Source organism: Alligator mississippiensis, chromosome 5, assembly GCF_030867095.1.
Source record: "Alligator mississippiensis isolate rAllMis1 chromosome 5, rAllMis1, whole genome shotgun sequence".
In the NCBI taxonomy this organism is placed as follows: Eukaryota; Metazoa; Chordata; order Crocodylia; family Alligatoridae; genus Alligator; species Alligator mississippiensis.
The window spans coordinates 205,210,818-205,227,757 of record NC_081828.1 but is presented as its reverse complement, the minus strand read 5'-3'; the positions used below and the strand labels follow the sequence as shown (position 1 = coordinate 205,227,757).

Below are 16,940 nucleotides of genomic sequence, written 5' to 3'. Positions count from 1 at the left end.
CTACATGACTTACATTTCCTTTATTCATCAATATCTTTTAAGCTTAAGTTTGAAGGCAATAATACCCTTGATGCTGGCATCCTTTCATCAGACTAGAATTTATTCAATTATTTTCTCCGTTTGTTGATCGGGACCTATAGAAGCCTCATCTTTTCCTTTGTGTGAACATTGATTGCACTTTTATTCATACATTCATAGATTCATAGATGTTAGGGTCGGAAGGGACCTCAATAGATCATCAAGTCCGACCCCCTGCATAAGCAGGAAAGAGTGCTGGGTCTAGATGACCCCAGCTAGATAGTCGTCTAACCTCCTCTTGAAGACCCCCAAGGTAGGGGAGAGCACCACCTCCCTTGGGAGCCCGTTCCAGACCTTGGCCACTCGAACTGTGAAGAAGTTCTTCCTTATGTCCAGTCTAAATCTGCTCTCTACTAGCTTGTGGCCATTGTTTCTTGTAACCCCCGGGGGCGCCTTGGTGAATAAATCCTCACCAATTCCCTTCTGTGCCCCCGTGATGAACTTATAGGCAGCTACAAGGTCGCCTCTCAACCTTCTCTTGCGGAGGCTGAAAAGGTCCAGTTTCTCTAGTCTCTCCTCGTAGGGCTTGGTCTGCAGGCCCTTGACCATACGAGTTGCCCTTCGCTGTACCCTCTCCAGGTTATCCGCATCCTTCTTGAAGTGTGGCGCCCAGAATTGCACGCAGTACTCCAACTGCGGTCTGACCAGCGCCCTATAGAGGGGAAGTATCACCTCCCTGGACCTATTTGTCATGCATCTGCTGATGCACGATAAAGTGCCATTGGCTTTTCTGATGGCTTCGTCACACTGCCGGCTCATGTTCAACTTGGAGTCCACTAGGACTCCAAGATCCCTTTCCACCTCTGTGCCACCCAGCAGGTCATTCCCTAGGCTGTAGGTGTGCTGGACATTTTTCCTCCCTAGGTGCAGCACTTTGCATTTCTCCTTGTTGAACTGCATCCTGTTGTTTTCTGCCCACTTGTCCAGCCTGTCCAGGTCTGCCTGCAGCTGTTCCCTGCCCTCCGGCGTGTCCACTTCTCCCCATAGCTTTGTGTCATCTGCAAACTTGGACAGAGTACATTTCACTCCCACGTCCAAGTCGCTGATGAAGACATTAAAGAGTATCGGTCCAAGGACCGAACCCTGCGGGACCCCACTGCCCCACACCCTTCCAGGTCGAGACCGACCCATCTACCACGACTCTTTGGGTGCGACCCTCTAGCCAATTCGCCACCCACCGGACTGTGCAGTCATCCATGTCACAGCCTCTTAACTTGTTCACCAGTATGGGGTGGGATACCGTATCGAAGGCCTTCCTGAAGTCCAAGTATACGACATCCACCCCTCCTCCTGTGTCCAGGCGTTTCGTAACCTGGTCATAGAAAGAGACTAGGTTGGTCAGGCACGATCTGCCTGCCACAAACCCGTGCTGGTTTCCCCTCAGCATAATTTGTCTTGCCGAGCTCTCACAAATGTGAGCCTTGATAATTTTTTCAAAGACTTTACCAAGGATGGAGGTGAGACTGACCGGCCTATAGTTGCCCGGGTCCTCCTTCCTCCCCTTTTTGAAAATGGGGACCACGTTAGCCCTTTTCCAGTCCTCCAGGACTTGGCCTGTGCGCCACGAGCATTCGAATATTCCCGCCAGTGGCTCTGCAATGATGTCGGCCAGTGCCTTCAGCACCCTCGGATGGAGCCCATCCGGGCCTGCCGACTTAAAGGCATCCAGTTCTTCCAAGTGACTCTGCACCACCTCAGGGTCTATGCATGGAAGTCTGGCGCTTTGCTGCTGCCTCTCTACAACCCCAGTGAGAGCCTTGTCGTGCCCCTCACTTAGGAACACTGAGGCAAAGAACTCGTTGAGGAGTTCAGCCTTGTCCCCCCTATCTGTCACCAATTGCTTCTGCCCATTTAGCAGGGGTCCTATTCCTCCCTGGGCCTTCCTTTTACTCCCAATATATCTAAAAAACAATTTCTTGTTGTCCTTTACTTGGGTTGCCATCCTCAGCTCCATGGTAGCTTTGGCCCGCCTAACTGCCTCCCTACAAGCACGAGCAGAGGAGGTATATTCATCTTTAGTGATCTCACCCTGTTTCCACTTTTTATGTGCTCCCCTTTTGGCCCTTAGGCTGCCCTGGATTTCTCTGGTCAGCCATGGAAGCCTCCTGGCCCCTTTCCCTCTTTTGCCTCGCTCGGGGATCGTCTTGCTTTGTGCCCAAAGGATCGTTTCCTTTAGGCACAGCCACCCTTCTTGGGCACCCATCCCATCAAAACTCCTACTCTGCAGTGCTTCCTTGACTAATCGCCTGAGTGCAATGAGATCAGCTTTCCTAAAGTCTAGCACTTTTACCCTACTAGTTACCTTACCCACTCGCCGTCTTATGTTGAATTCTATTATAAAGTGATCACTGTCTCCCAGATAGCTACCGATCTGGAGGTCCCCTATCATGTCATCTCCCGTTGCCAATACCAGATCCAGTATGGCATTCCCCCTAGTGGGACCATGCACCTCCTGTGTCAGGTGGAGGTCCTGTATACAGGTTAGAAACCTGCGTGAGCGATGGGACCTTGCTGTCTGCGTCTCCCAGCAGATGTCCGGGTAGTTTAGGTCCCCCATGACTACCGCCTCTTTAGCTTTTATGGTCTACGAGAGTTGCCTCAGGAGCCCCGCATCTATTTCTTCCCCTTGGTGTGGGGGTCTGTAACAGACCCCTACCACCAAATCCCTTTCTCCTTGCCCCCCATGTAGCCTAACCCACAATCCCTCTACTTCCTCAGCCTCGGATTCTGTCTTGATGAGGGTTGATGTGTATTGCTCACTGACATAAAGTGCAACCCCCCCCCCCCCCTTTCTTCCCTGACCTGTCCTTTCTATACAATCTATAGCCCTCAATATGTACCGCCCAGTCATGGGATGAATCCCACCAGGTTTCTGTTAGCCCCACTAAGTCATAGGTGTTTAGTGCAAGCAGGAGCGCTAGTTCATCCTGCTTGTTCCCCATGCTCCTAGCATTAGTATATAGGCACTTGAGCCCTGCGACTGGTGCCTTTGCTGCCCCCCTGCTCCCAGTCCCATGGGGCCCATTGTTTCTTACCTTCTTGTTCCTTACCTGTTCTGTTGTGCTGGCCTCCCCATGGCTTTCAGGTTCCCAATGTTCTCCTTCTTCAGGCTGGGCTGTCCTTGTGGGTGCCACATGGTTTGGTGGTCCACAGCTTCCCCTGCCCTCGTACTCCCCTCCCCCCGACAAGCCTAGTTTAAAGCCCGCTGGAGGAGATCCGCCAACCTAGAAGAAAACACACGCTTACCTTTGGGGGACAGGTGAAGCCCATCCCAGCTGAGCATGTCCCTCATCGTGATGTGCGGGTCATTGTCCAGGAAGCCAAAGCCTGCCTTGAGACACCACTGCCGAAGCCGCCAGTTGGTCTCTCTGATGCCGTTCTCCTGTCGTCTTCCTCGTCCGGTCACTGGTAGGATGGAAGAGAAAACCACCTGGGCACCGAACTCCTTCAGCACGCCGCCCAGAGCACAGTAGTCCGCCATCAAGTGATCGGGAGTTCTCCTGGCCGCATCATTAGTACCCACATGGACTAGGACCATGGGGTAATAATCGGTGGGCTTGATCCTGGCCTGGATTACCTCCGTCACATCCCGAATCTTTGCTCCAGGGAGGCAGCATACCTCTCGTGCCGAGGGGTCCTGGCGACAGATGGGTCCTTCCGTACCTCTCAGGATGGAGTCTCCTATGACGAGCACTCGTTGCCTCCTCCTCTGGGTCATCGTGGATCTCTTGATCTGTTTGGAGTGTGAAGAACGTGGTGCTTCTTCTTGCCCAAGGGTGTCCTCCTCCCCTTCCATCTCCTGCAGGGTCGCCAGGGCCTCATACCTGTTTCCATCTCCTGCAGGGTCGCCAGGGCCTCGTACCTTTAATCAGTGTCTGTCACTCCCACAGGCTGGAGTGACCCACCGGGTTTTGATATCGCCTTCTTTTAATCAAGCCATCTGAAAGTTTGTTGTGGCTCAGTTTTATCATTTTAATTTTTATGCTTTCCAACTCTTTGTTTGCTGCATTTTAAGGAGGTACCCCATTGCTTCATTATTTTCAAGCCTGGATGAAATTTTTCTTTTGCTATCTTTTATCAAGTAGTTGGGCTTTCAAGTGACAAATAATGCAACAAGAAAAAAGTCCTCAAAAGTTTATTGGTCTGTTTTGCAGCTTGTGTAAATATCTTAACGTTGTAATGTTGAATGTTTCTGCTCCAGCCTAATGTGGCTGAGATGGTTTTACGGCCAACTCCTCCTGTGCTTTGTCACTGATGCAGATATTCGGTCCTGTATCAAGGGTGTAATCCCTTCCGCCTCCTTCAGTTTAGTAGGTGTTGAGCTTATTTGTGCTATAGACTAGAATGGTGACAGACCTATGGATCATTACTCAATTAGTTGGGTGCCCGGTTTGATGTCCTTAATTGGCTGGATTCTCAGAAGCTCAGTGCTTGTCATTTTCTACAAATGAGGTCCTTTTAGGCATGTGTCAGGTTGGGACCCAGAATAAAGGTGCTTAAAGTCACTAGTCACTAATTTGGGCCACCACATGTGGTATGCTCCCTTTCAAGAGGTACCCTTGTGTTTTTCCTTCTTTTCACCGAGGGTGGATGGACAGGGCAGAAGTGCACTCACCATTATTTTCAGAAGGGGCTCCCGTGGCCTGCTGCCAACCTCAAAGCTCGTACAGACACTGCTGTTCTATATAAACACCACCACTTCAAGGCAGAAGACCATAGGTGACTGGTAGGGCATGCACGGGGGCTGGGGCCCTCCCCAATGGCCAACACTGATGCTGTTGGTAGGACTGGTGCCCCCTCAACAGGGCCACCACCATTGGCAGCTTCTGCGGGTGCCCCCCCAGATTCAGGAGACACCAGTCACTCATGGAGAAGATCTGCCCATGACTTCTCATGCAGCCTTTGGGCAAACAAATTTACCTTAAATACATTTTAGTGATGCCACTTCTACTTTTGTTTCCGGAAAGAAAATCCCTAGCACAAGTGATGGTAAATCGGAGGATTCAACTTGTGGAAATGAATGGCCAGATTTCCCGAGGAATTGCTGTGCATCTTCCTCCACTGGATTTAAATGTAAATTTAAATTTAAATTTAAATGTCTGCCAGCTGATAACACCTGACCTTTGCAGGGGGCCAGGATTTCTCTTGTCAGAAATGTTTTTATGAGCTTGCTTCCTCTCCCCAGCTGTCATTTCAAACTGGCAGTGGGTTTCTAACAGTGTCAGATCCAGAGCCAGTGCAGTGGTGAGGTTGCACCCCCCTTTCCACAGTGGAGCTCAAGGGCTCTGGCTTCCTGCAGCCCCAGATGCCTGGGTCCCCTGCAGCATCCAGACCACACTGTGGGAGCAGCAGCCAGACTTTTTGGGGTTTTTTTTTAAAGTCCTTGGAGCATATAAGAACCCTTGACCCCTCAGGTGCCCCTTCCTTCCCCTCTGTGCTCAGCAGCACCTCACCCCCCTTCCCCCCTTCCTCATCTCTACTTAAGTCTCAGGGAGCAGAAAGAAGAGAGCCACCTGCTGCTGCCACTGTCCCTGGTTCATCCGAGGGTAGGGGAAGCCCCAGAGCTGCTCCTGCCCTGTTCAAGCTGGTGCTGCAGCTGGGCAGGGAGATGAACTCAGCCAGGGTCAGCAGTAGGTGGGTTCCCCCTCCCTGTCCACCCCAGGTATTTCCTGCCCATCAGGTAGCAGATGCAGGGAGGGGAAACCTGCCTAATGCTGCTGCTCCCTGGCTCCCTGTGCAAGCCTGGCTCCCTGTGCAGCTGCTCCCCACAGTCCCTACTGGAGAGGGGCAGAAGGAGCTAGGACAGCAAGTGGCAGCAGGAAGGTACTCTCTTCCTGCACCCAGACCCGTAAGTAAAGAGGATGGAGGAAGAGAGTGGGGTGGGTGGGAAGAGGGGAAATGGGAGGGTAGGGGAATGCTGTTGCTTATAGATGGGAAGGAAGGAGGTGCCAAGCCCGGGGTGATGGGGAGAGTCTTACTTGATTCAGGGACTTAAAATGGGGTCCTCAGTTGCTGCTCCTGCAGTTTGCTTTGCCCACCCCAGTGCAGGGGAAGTCTGGGAGCAGGGGATTGCAGCTATCCCTGCAGCACCAATCACTTCTCCTAATACCCTCCCTTTTCAAAATCCTGGATCTGCCCATGGCTTCTAATAAAGGATTTCTGGGAGGCCCTTGGTATCTTCTTCCAGTTAGCATGCATGTCCCAGACCTTGGAGAGAAACTCTGCGGTGGAGTTGGAGAGGGCGAGAGAGGGTTCAAGGCAAGGAAAACAGAAGGGATCATGGCCCTCTTGCCTCACCTTCATATTCACGCTTGCCTTATCAGGCTCATGGTGTTTTTGTGATTGGTTTTTAATGAATGTGATGTATTGTGAATGTAATATATTATTTAACATGCACGCACAAGCCTGAGAACAAGGAAACACTGTCTGAAAAACAATATCGTGTATATTACACTGGTTACCTATTTAACAACTGTGGTTTTAAAGTTAAAATCCATTTAATTTCAAAGAAATATTGAGGCACATTTAATATGGTTGCAACCAAATGTAAAGGTGATCAGAGAGTGTAATCTTCTAGATTGCTGGTGCTGGGTGTGCTTGGTTTTATCAGCAGGGTGTTTAGTAGGACAGATGTCCTTTTACTATTACCTTGTAAAATGTACATTAAATTGTGCTGGTGCGATGATTTCCTTTATTAACTACTCTGTATCTTTCATTGTGTTCTTTGATAGAACTGTCCCTTCCAGTGGCAAAAAAGACAGAAAATAGTGGCGCTTGACAGCTGAAAGAAGGACGTAACATTGTCTAAAGAGTTAAGAGGTGCAATTTTCTTTTTTAGGTCTTGTCTACACTATAGAAGGTCTGCCAGGAGAGTTATGTCAGCACTTCCCAAGTGGAGATACAGCTTTTACCAGACAAATGGTCCTTTTAGTATAGTTTAAGCCAGTAGTACTCAACCTCTGGCCCATGGGCCAGATCTGGCCCACAGAGTTGCACCAAACACCCGTGGGTCTGAAAATGTTGTGGTGGGGAAATGATGGCCGTGTTAATGGCCCTGCTGCCAAAACTTCTGGATCTCTAAGGAGCTGTAGGGACTGGATGGCATGGCCATTAGGCCAGAAGGTTGAGCACCACTGATGTAAATTAGTTCTTCAAAAGGAGTTCGCCGTACTGGGAAAGGGACATTTTTGTTAGTAGAACTGTATCTTCCGGTACGTTTCGTTTTTGGCGGGGTTCTTTAGAAGAAGAGGTTGTATAGAGGGAGGTCATGCTCTGAAGGAGTGCAGCCAAGTTAATTGTGATCTCCTATATTTCAGTAAAGTGAAGTTCTCCCTTTTGAAAGACACGAGGGATTTGTTTCAAAAGAAACTTTAGAACATCAGTGCCAAAGTCCAATTGACTTGAAACAGGATTAAAATCAGTTCATTTGAGTGAAATCCCTTTGAGGTTTCAGTAGGATTTTGCTAACTAAGCAGGTTAGATGTCACTGAAAACGGTTTAGCAGGATACTTCCTCTTGAAAATCATACTAAATGCTTCTTTAAAGTGTCTAAATGCCTTAAAAAACCTGGGCAATAGGCCAGTTTGAAAATATACCACAAGCCCTTGCCTATGATCCAGTCTTGTTCCATTAGAGTCAATAGGGGTTTGGCTACTGATTTCAGTAGAACAGGATCTGGCCGCTAAGGTCCAACAGATGGTTGTGTCCAACAAAGAGAGTAGTCAGCTAATGGTAAGTACTATGTGTGGTTCTTCCTTATTGAATATTAGAGAATCTTAAAGCATTTCCATTATTCTCAACAAGTGTGGAGAAAAAGTGGAAGGGCATTGGAAGAGGATAGCTTTATCTGAGGAGATGGGGGTTTAACCAGGGTGTTCATCATAATGTGATAGGACCCCTCACTTTGCAACCTAAATCCCATTCCTTTGTGCATCTATTGATACAGATTCAGATTCCCTACCATTGCCTACTTGAGATTTTCAACCTTGGGCCCATGTTCTCGGCACTCCACTGTGAACGATCTCACCTGGAAGGTTGTTTCTGTAGATTAGTGTTTTCATCATCATTAATAAGAGAAAAATGATTTTTTTTTTAAATTATTTGCAAATCAGTCAATTTCCTGGAAGTTGAAAGAGAGGGAGGAATAACCTAGGTGAATTCAGCTGTTCAAGAAAATGATCATATAATGGAATAAATGGCTTTATGCCTGAAAGTTACAATTTTCAGCATCATTTACACTGCACACCAACCCCACCGAAAAGCAGGTATAAAAAATGAGATTCAGCGATAACCTTTATCAGCTGTGGTGACAGCTATAAATCAGCCTGCAAACTCTCATCAGCTCACTGGACAGAATTCATTACAGACAAAGATTGCTGCCTTGCTTTTGTCTTTGATTGAGGTACGTCCCATTTAAATGAATGCTCCTTCACCGGAACAAATCACACATTTCAAAACAGAAGCCCCGGAATATTATTCATTGATTCTTTTGATGACTACGATAATACGTCTTGAAGACTAGCTAAACCTTGCTCTGTTTTGCTTGGAATACAATGCAGATCAATTTGTTCTTTTTTTTAAGCAGACCAATTTTCTGTTCATTAATCCAGACGCTGTATTGTTGTCATGTATTGAATATAATAGCAAGATGCACAGTCCTCACAAATCAATGCTGGTTTTCTTTCCTTTTTTAAAATAAAAAATGTGTTGCATTAGTTCCAGAAATTCATGCAAACACAGTAGGGGCTGGATCAGATGACTCTTATGGTCCTTTCCCACCCTACGATTCTATATTTGTAAGGAAGAACACAGGAGACTTTCATCACCAACTTTCAGCCATAGTTTTGGTCACCTTGAAGAAAACACTTTTCTAAAATGGTTAGACTTTTTAGGGGAAGGACAATTAGAAGAATAGGGAATAGTAAGACTTTAGCAGCAACATCGTTAAGGGCAGCAATAGAAATTTAATCAGCCCGTGTTCTAAATAACTTCTAATTATTAATAGACCTACAGACCTGAGTTTCCATTTGACATCAAGCTTTAATATGCAGATTACTGTAATTAGAAAATGCCTTGATAGGCATATATCGATACACGCACATATTTTTGAGTGTTAGAGCCAACCATATTTCAAGCAAGGCTTTTCTACTGAATTCAATATATAATTCAAATGTCTTCCAAGGTGCTTACATAGCACTCTGTTTCATGCACTAGCTTTTATGAACGATTGCTTGTTGTTAAATACTTAATTAGTAGAAATTTGAGAAGGGGCTTAAAGTTAATTTGTCATTTATTACCGGTTATATCTGCTGGCTTCGTAAAAAGCAGATCTTTGCACATCTTTTTTTGCGATAATGAAGATCACTGTGGTATCTACAGGGTAGACTCAGTTTTCAGTGAAATCAATGGAAAGGATTTTCCTGATTGAGGTAGAGCCATTAGTTAGCTTTTCCACAGTGGGTCACGTCTATCAGGAACAGAAAGTTTGTATAATTTTTTCACAAGAAGAAAATTGCACTTCAAAGCCATGCTGGGGAGGTTTATGCAAGTAGGAGAACCAAGCTTAGTATTACAAACCAGTATAAAGCAAAGCATGCCACTTAATAGGGCAGATGTCTCATCCTTACTTTATTTGTCTTCTGGTGTTGGGGGTGAACATGGAAAGAGTGTGCGTTTGTTCAGCAGGCACCTGATGAAGAAATTTTCCTTCTTTACTTCCTGCAAATAAGGAATGAGTCACTTTTCTTAAATTATGGCAAATGAATTTCATTGTGTTTTATTGATTGCGCATCAGCAGTGGGGATATATTGCACACAGATATATAAAGATGCTCAACGGTTTTGCTTGTGCTCAGGTAAAGTACCGTGTATCCTTGATGTAACATGGTAGTATTGTCTTGTGGAAGGAGTGCCGGACTTGGACGTGAAACACCTTGGTTCAGTTCCTAACTCTGCCTTGCTTTGGTGGGTAATATTGAGCTAATCATTTCCCATCTTATGCCTCAATGCTTTTATTTGTGAAAGGGGGGATTATGACACCTGTCTCATTTGTAAAGTGCTTTTAGATCTATGGATCTTCAATCTAATGAGAAGAATTAGGTATTATACATTTATATTGTAGTTTCATAGACTGGTATTGCTGATCATGAGTCTGGAATATTTTGTCTTGAGCTAAGGTTGAGCTAGGTCCTTAGAGTTCAAGATGTTGTTGCAATAGGGAGGATGTCCTCAAAGTAAAAGTATTCTGGAGACTTGAGGCTGCTATAACTCTGGCTTGTATAGGTAACCCTGCAGGTCTTGATCAGTCCCTCCAGAGTACATATGAGCATTGATGCTACCCCTTTCCTCTGCATGTCCTTTCTAATTCTCTAGTTAATTATGCCATAGATTTAAGCAGAGGCACAAGAGGATAGCTCCACACGTGGGGCAACTGTATCTCCCGGTTGCTTGTGTCAATGGTGCTGGCAGTTGGCAGCGGCAGCAGCTGATATTTTTCCAACCCCCTTCTTCCCCTGCTGCTTTCCTCTAAATCAGTGCCTAGAGCTGCTACCTCCGTCACCCTGCCTTAGTCCTGCTACTGGACATGTGCAATATGTGCCTGAAAGAGATCTATATTAGAGGTGGTTTTGGATGTACATTAGGTTGAGACTGGGATTTGAGGCCAGAATAAGACTAGAATTCAGGTTTTGATTTGACAGTTTTGAAATCTGGTGGTCCCTGTCTGTGAAACCTTGGGGGATGGGGGATTTTGCCTGCTGATATTGAGCTGAAATGTCTTAAATACCACTGCATCCAAACCAGGACTGGTGACAAGCCCTGTTTGGTTTGAGACCAGCTTAAACATAGGTCGGGGTATGAGGAGTCACAAAATCCCCAAGGGATTTACATTTGATTTTGTCCCATTTTCAATCTTGTCATCCTTAAATAATTTCTAGGCAATTCAAGAAGTCTCTCATCTTTAACATAGTTGCTGTGGGTTATGGCTGTAGTAACTAAATAAGACAGCAGTTTGAGAGAGGAAATGAAGGCCGGCTTCCCGAACTGAACCTGGAGGGGAAGTTTAGGTTTACTGAAGTTAATAACGCAAGTTAGTAATTCAGCCAGATCACAGAGAGCAGCAGTGCTTCTCTTGTGTGAAAACTTCCATGGGATCTGTTGATGACACAGCGATCAGGACTTCAATTTACTTGAGAGGCAGCCACCCCTGCTGCAATGTGCTGTACTGGGACACAAGTTTGTTCCTGACTCGGAGAGATAAAAGCAACCTTCAAACAGCCTTTTGTGCCATAGATCAATTTTTTCCTGCTGGTTTAGGAGCTGAGTGCTGTCTGCACCTGACCCTCCACTAGTCAGATCTGAGAAGAACAGTTCATTTTATTGTTTCAGTGTTGTTATATTATTCTAATAACTCTACCTGGTCCATCTGTGTTCGGTTTGTATTGCATCCACTTGCTGTATTCTTGAGAGTCCCCACACTCAGAAATGACTTCTTGGTCACAGTAACAGCCACACCACGATGGGCCCTGTTCCTTGATTGGGATTCCCAGAAAGTGCCACTGTTGACATGATTAATAACAAGTAGATGACATAGCTATAAATTATGCGTGTGGTGCCATGAAGCAATAGTCAGTTCCTACCATATTTCTGCTCCAGATACTAGTATGCAGGAAGGAAGAATGTCAGAGTCGGTAATAATTGCCTCGACACTATTGTGGTAAAAAATGATCATTTGTGGATGCATAATAACTAACTTGGGAACCAAACCCAATGTGGAGCAAGCTCCCACAGAGAACTAAACATCTCAAACCTCGCTGTTGCCTGCTTTAAGGCATTTCTTTGACCGTGCCCCCTCTGCAATAAAAATATGGGAGGGCAGTGGCCAGTGTGTGCCAGAATAAACACTCCCTTGAAAACATGGGGAGAGGATGGGGTGGGAGAAGAAACCTATTCCAAATGTTATGCATGTTACTTAATACACTACCAGAAGGTGCACAGATACTTTGGTGATGGACAGAACAGAACAGAACGGAAGAGATCAGAACAGGGGCATCATAACAACAGGACATTTCTCAACAGCTCTGTTTGGCACAAATCTGTAGTTAAGTCTGCATAACTCCGTTGGTGAAAATCTGGCTGACTTCTTCTCTTTTTCCCTTCAGATAAAGAATTCATTTATAGAAATCAGAACGGCACCGTAATTCTGCGGAACGTTGAAACAAACAATTCAACGGTATTAATAGAAAACAGAAAAATTGTAAGTATTTTCTTTAATGAACAAGATCATTTCAGAGTTTTTGTGCATTTGGGTCAATAAAGCAGAAAATGACTTTTAGCTTTCAACTCCTTGTACTGTCAAGCAGAAGCAATAAACTTGTAATACCGTGGGCTAAGCAAGGATAATGTGAAACTGAAACCATGCTTTCTCCATTAAGGTAGGAGCTCAGTTTCCTTCATTGTACTAAAAACACTCCACAAATATTTGAAGCAACTCTTGCATATAATATATAATTGAAAGATAAAGAGCAATTTTACACATTTACTTTTCAGAACATCGCAATAATGTGTTTTATAATTTGCCACAGATTGCCAGGATTTTTCTCAACTCCTCTCAAACAACTATTTTTTTACAACACTTGGAGAAATGCTGATTTCAACTTTTATTCAGATGATGACAATAAATGTTGTTTAACAGGGGAGTTTCTGAATAGCGGGACATCACGTTATATGAGGCTACTGAAAAAAAGCATTATTGGAATACGGCACTAGTAAACAGTTATTGAAGTAAATTGAGGAATCTGTGTTTAAGGCAGAATAGTATCCATGTACAAGATAATGAAATGTTTTGTATTGTTAATTCATGTACCAAATGAATCCCAAATGAAGTCAGAGGTTACTACTTTAAATACTAAGAGGTTATCAACATTTCCCAGGAAAAAGAATAGGTAAGTTAGTAAATGCCAGTTGCCTGATAAAGTGTAGTTTTGCACTTGCAGGGGCAATGAATTATGAACCCTGTTGCTTTTCTAAGATCATTGGTCATGCATTTGAACTAAACATTTTATTTATTTGATCAACTAATTTTTTTTTTTTTCTGTGGAGGGGACAAAGTAGAAACAAAGATAAATATTGCAATAAATTGGAGTTTAGGAAACAGAAAATGTGCATCAGCCCCCAGAAGCTGGAGGGAGCAGGGTTGAATGTTAATGACATTCCTCAGCCTGACAAAGGGTTTTTAAACCCAAAAGCTTGCTAAAACGGTTTTCCAACTATTTAAGTTGGTTTAATAAAAGATTGATATTTGTTATTAAACCAACTTAAATTCACCCAAGAAACCTTGTCTGCCAGTGACATTGTGTGTCCTCCACTGATGCTTCAGCAAACTTCAAGATATATCTGTGGGACTGAACTATTAAGCCTGTTAAAGCTGATTCCTACAGGTTCCTGTACCACTTAGCCCCTTTAGCAGAGACCTTGAGGGCAGGTAGGGATGCAGCAGCAGGCCTATGCTTAAAGCTGAGGGTTTTGTTTTCTATCCCTCTACGGATGTCCTCATACTTCTAGGATTTCCCATTTCTGTTGTACCTCATTCTGCTCAGTCAGAGGAGAAGATCTACAGCCTCAATGGTACCGCGTTCATTATTTAACATTGGTGCTCTGATATAGGAGGGTTTGATTTTTTTTTTTTGCCATATAAATCTCTTCCAACCTTCCCTCCCAGCCACCCCAGCTAATATCATCCCATTTTGCTTTCTGTTCCACTTACTGGAAGCAGCCTTTAAGGAAGCCATTTAGCCAGCCTCTTTCATTGGGGAATCCCTCACAGGCAATTAAGCTGCCTTTCTGCCAGTCTTGACCTAGTGGAACGGTGCAGGGTAACACTGCATTTCTCTTCCTCCAGGTTTTGGCTAAATCAAAAATGGTTCTCTTTCCAAAATGCAGGCCGCACATCTGTTTGCAAATGCAGTGCAAAGCTGAAGCATGCTCAACACATTTACAGAAGGGGTGTAGTGAATGGGTCTGGAAATTACATAACTCAGTCTTTGGGGGGGAAAGGGAATAGAAACACATTTTTGCTTCAAGAACACAATAAGAGCGCATTCAAAATTGCCTTTGCTCTACAGCAATCTCATATTGTTCATACAAAGTGCTCACATGATACGGATGTTTGAAAAAACACTCAGAATCCACTGCTGAGGGGCTGATACTTGAGCATTTTATCATTGTACTGGATCCAGCCTGAAAGGCCACGTTTTAATTTAATCTTCACACCTTGCCATATCTCCCAAACTGTACTGCTTTACCATTACTGTGAAGCCCTTCTTATAAGTACTTCATCCACAGACAGGTGCTGCACATCTAATTACATCAGTCACTTATTCACTGGCAATTTTACAGGGGAAGATCCGCCAATTCATTTGAGCCACAGAGTCATGGCCCAGAGCTAAAAAAGGGGGACGATAAATCAACAGCATATGCTTTTAAGCACATGCTGCTAGTACTCTGATGTATGTCTTGAGCATGTGGAAGTGGAGTCTGGTTCAGGTTTGCATTTTTCTGCTTGTGAAAAAAGGCGATTGCCATCCATAACCTTTATTTATTTATTTTGGGGGGGGGGAGGTTTAAAGAGGAACTGTATCATAGATCAGATGTCATGTTTTTACCCTAGAAAAAAATCCCAAGCCCCCTGTGTTCTCTTCCTTTCATTTCCTGTCAGCCTTCAGTGTCTTGAGTTAAAGTGTAACTATCTTCTTTGCCATGAGAGTTGAATTGAGTCTTCTCTGGTACCAATGAGTTGTGCTATTTGGGTCAGTGCAGAACTGTCTCGGGTCTCATGCCTCCTCCCGTATGGTGTAAGAATATCATCATCCCAAGTCTGTGGCTCTTTCTTTTACTCATTGTCTGCTTGGCAGTGCCATGTGTTGGGCATAGACTAGCTGGAGGCATATGTTGAACTCTTTTTCCAGCTGCATGTGATGACGGTGTTTACGGCTGTTCTGTGCTGTTCATCCCACAGAGAACTGCACTCTGTCTAAAGGAGCTGCCTAGATTTGTTTAATACCTAACAGCTCTTCACTTAACTCATGCTTTTTTAAATTTGCTATGGCTTTGAATAGACTTCACTGTCTACTCTTTAGTCCACTGCCTCTTGATTTTTCCCATTCAGGTAGCCCACTTCTTTCCATCTCTGCAGCTGTCTGGTTGGCCCCAAAACATATATGCATTCTGCAGAGGATGGAGCAAGAAGCTCCATGTGGCAAACCGCACCTTTGCATCAGAGAGCCACCGCTGTGCCCTGCTTTAACATGCTGCCTTTCTCTCCTTGCATCCTGGCCTTGTGTTGCAACTTGGCCTGTCTTCCTTCCTCTGCATTATTGCTATATCTGCAAACAAAATCTGTCTTCATGCTGATGGTGCTGGCAGGCACACTCTTCCTGGCACCCCTCCACTCTAAACTGCTTTCTCTGCTCCCTGCCTTCCTTTGCCTTTGGATGTCCCATCTGATTCCTTATGTGCTCAGGCATCTCAAGTACTCCCGCTGACCTTGCAGAGGTCTTCTGCTTCTGCAACACTATATATGTTCCCCAAGCCCAAGGTCTCCCTGTGTTATGCTACTAGGTAATCTTTCAAAGAATGCCGTCCAATTTGTCGGATAGGAGAGCGAGGTTTAAAAGCAAGCAAAAGAAAGGTATACACAAGTGACCTCTTTTTGCCTTTGGCATGATGTGAGCTGGCAATATGTATTAAAATGCAGCAAAGAGGGGAAGAGCCATCAGCACTATAAAAGTTAGAGGTAGCACAGGAAAGAGAAAACTCTGGACGTGCATTATGCATTTCAGGATCTGCTCTCTATTAATTCTAATAGATCTAGAGCTAGAATTTAACTGTCTGCAAAGTGCTGAGCAAAAGGGGAGGTCTGCAGAAAGCTCTGGGAGCAGTCGCTGAAGAGATTTGAGACCAGGACACCTTTTAAGGCACCACTCCCTTAGAGTAGGGGGTAAGTAGTTGTAACAGTTTGCTGATGACCTGTGATCCAGTGACTCTGCTACTTGGACCAGTGATTCTGATACCACCCAGTTGCTCCAGTTTGGGAGGAACTGAGTGGTACCAGCTTTCCCCTTTTCTCTTCCTCCTCCAAACACATTCCTGCCCCTCTGATGCAGTTCTGCACTGTAGGTTAGCACCTTAACAATTCTGAACTACGCAGTTCTGCACTGTCGGGTCCAAAGTACAGGTTGCCTACCTCATTATGGTAAGAGGATGGGGAGCTCGATTCCTTGGGCAGCTTCATTGGCTAAGTCACAATGTAGTTTTTATATGCCACCATATGGTGTGCTGGATATGTTCCATACCCTGGTTCATGCTAGAGGAGTCCACAACCTAAGAAGGACCAAACATTGGCTCAATATTGTAAAAGTGGATGCAACCTCCTCTGCGTGGCATTATCTTTGGTTTCATCCCCTTGTTTTAGTTCACATTCACCCTGTTCCTCCTCCAACAACTTTTTTGGTGTGGCTTCATGTAGATGGTACTGGAGATGGACACAAACATGAGGGAAGGGAATAACCAAAGGACACAAATATGTGAGAAAAGGACACAGAGTGGTGCAGATTCCTAGCTCCACCTGCACCTTTTTGGGGTTTGCAAGGGATAATCGAACAACATTTTTCTCCCTGTACCTGCCCTCAAATTAATTCCAGACATGGGTTGCTTTAAACCTGTAAAATTACATGTGTATTTTAATATCTGTTTGTTTTCTAGGTTTCCTTAAAAGCTATTCGGTATGAAGTGTCACCTGACCGGGAGTATGCACTTTTTGCATTTAACATTGAACCGGTGAGTAAATTGACTTGATTTTATTTATTA

The 16,940-nt window shown here is 44.9% G+C and overlaps 1 protein-coding gene across 7 annotated transcripts in view; it reads left to right on the top strand.

Moving 5' to 3' along the window:
* The window catches only part of DPP6 (dipeptidyl peptidase like 6), a 737,431-nt gene that overhangs the window by 501,059 nt on the left and 219,432 nt on the right, over positions 1-16,940 (top strand). For all 7 annotated transcript variants that reach the window (XM_059729196.1, XM_019498918.2, XM_014609088.3 and 4 more), the window contains exons 4-5: positions 12,236-12,330; positions 16,836-16,910. In XM_059729196.1, the coding sequence (XP_059585179.1) occupies positions 12,236-12,330; positions 16,836-16,910 (170 nt within the window). The remainder of the gene's footprint in view (positions 1-12,235; positions 12,331-16,835; positions 16,911-16,940) is intronic.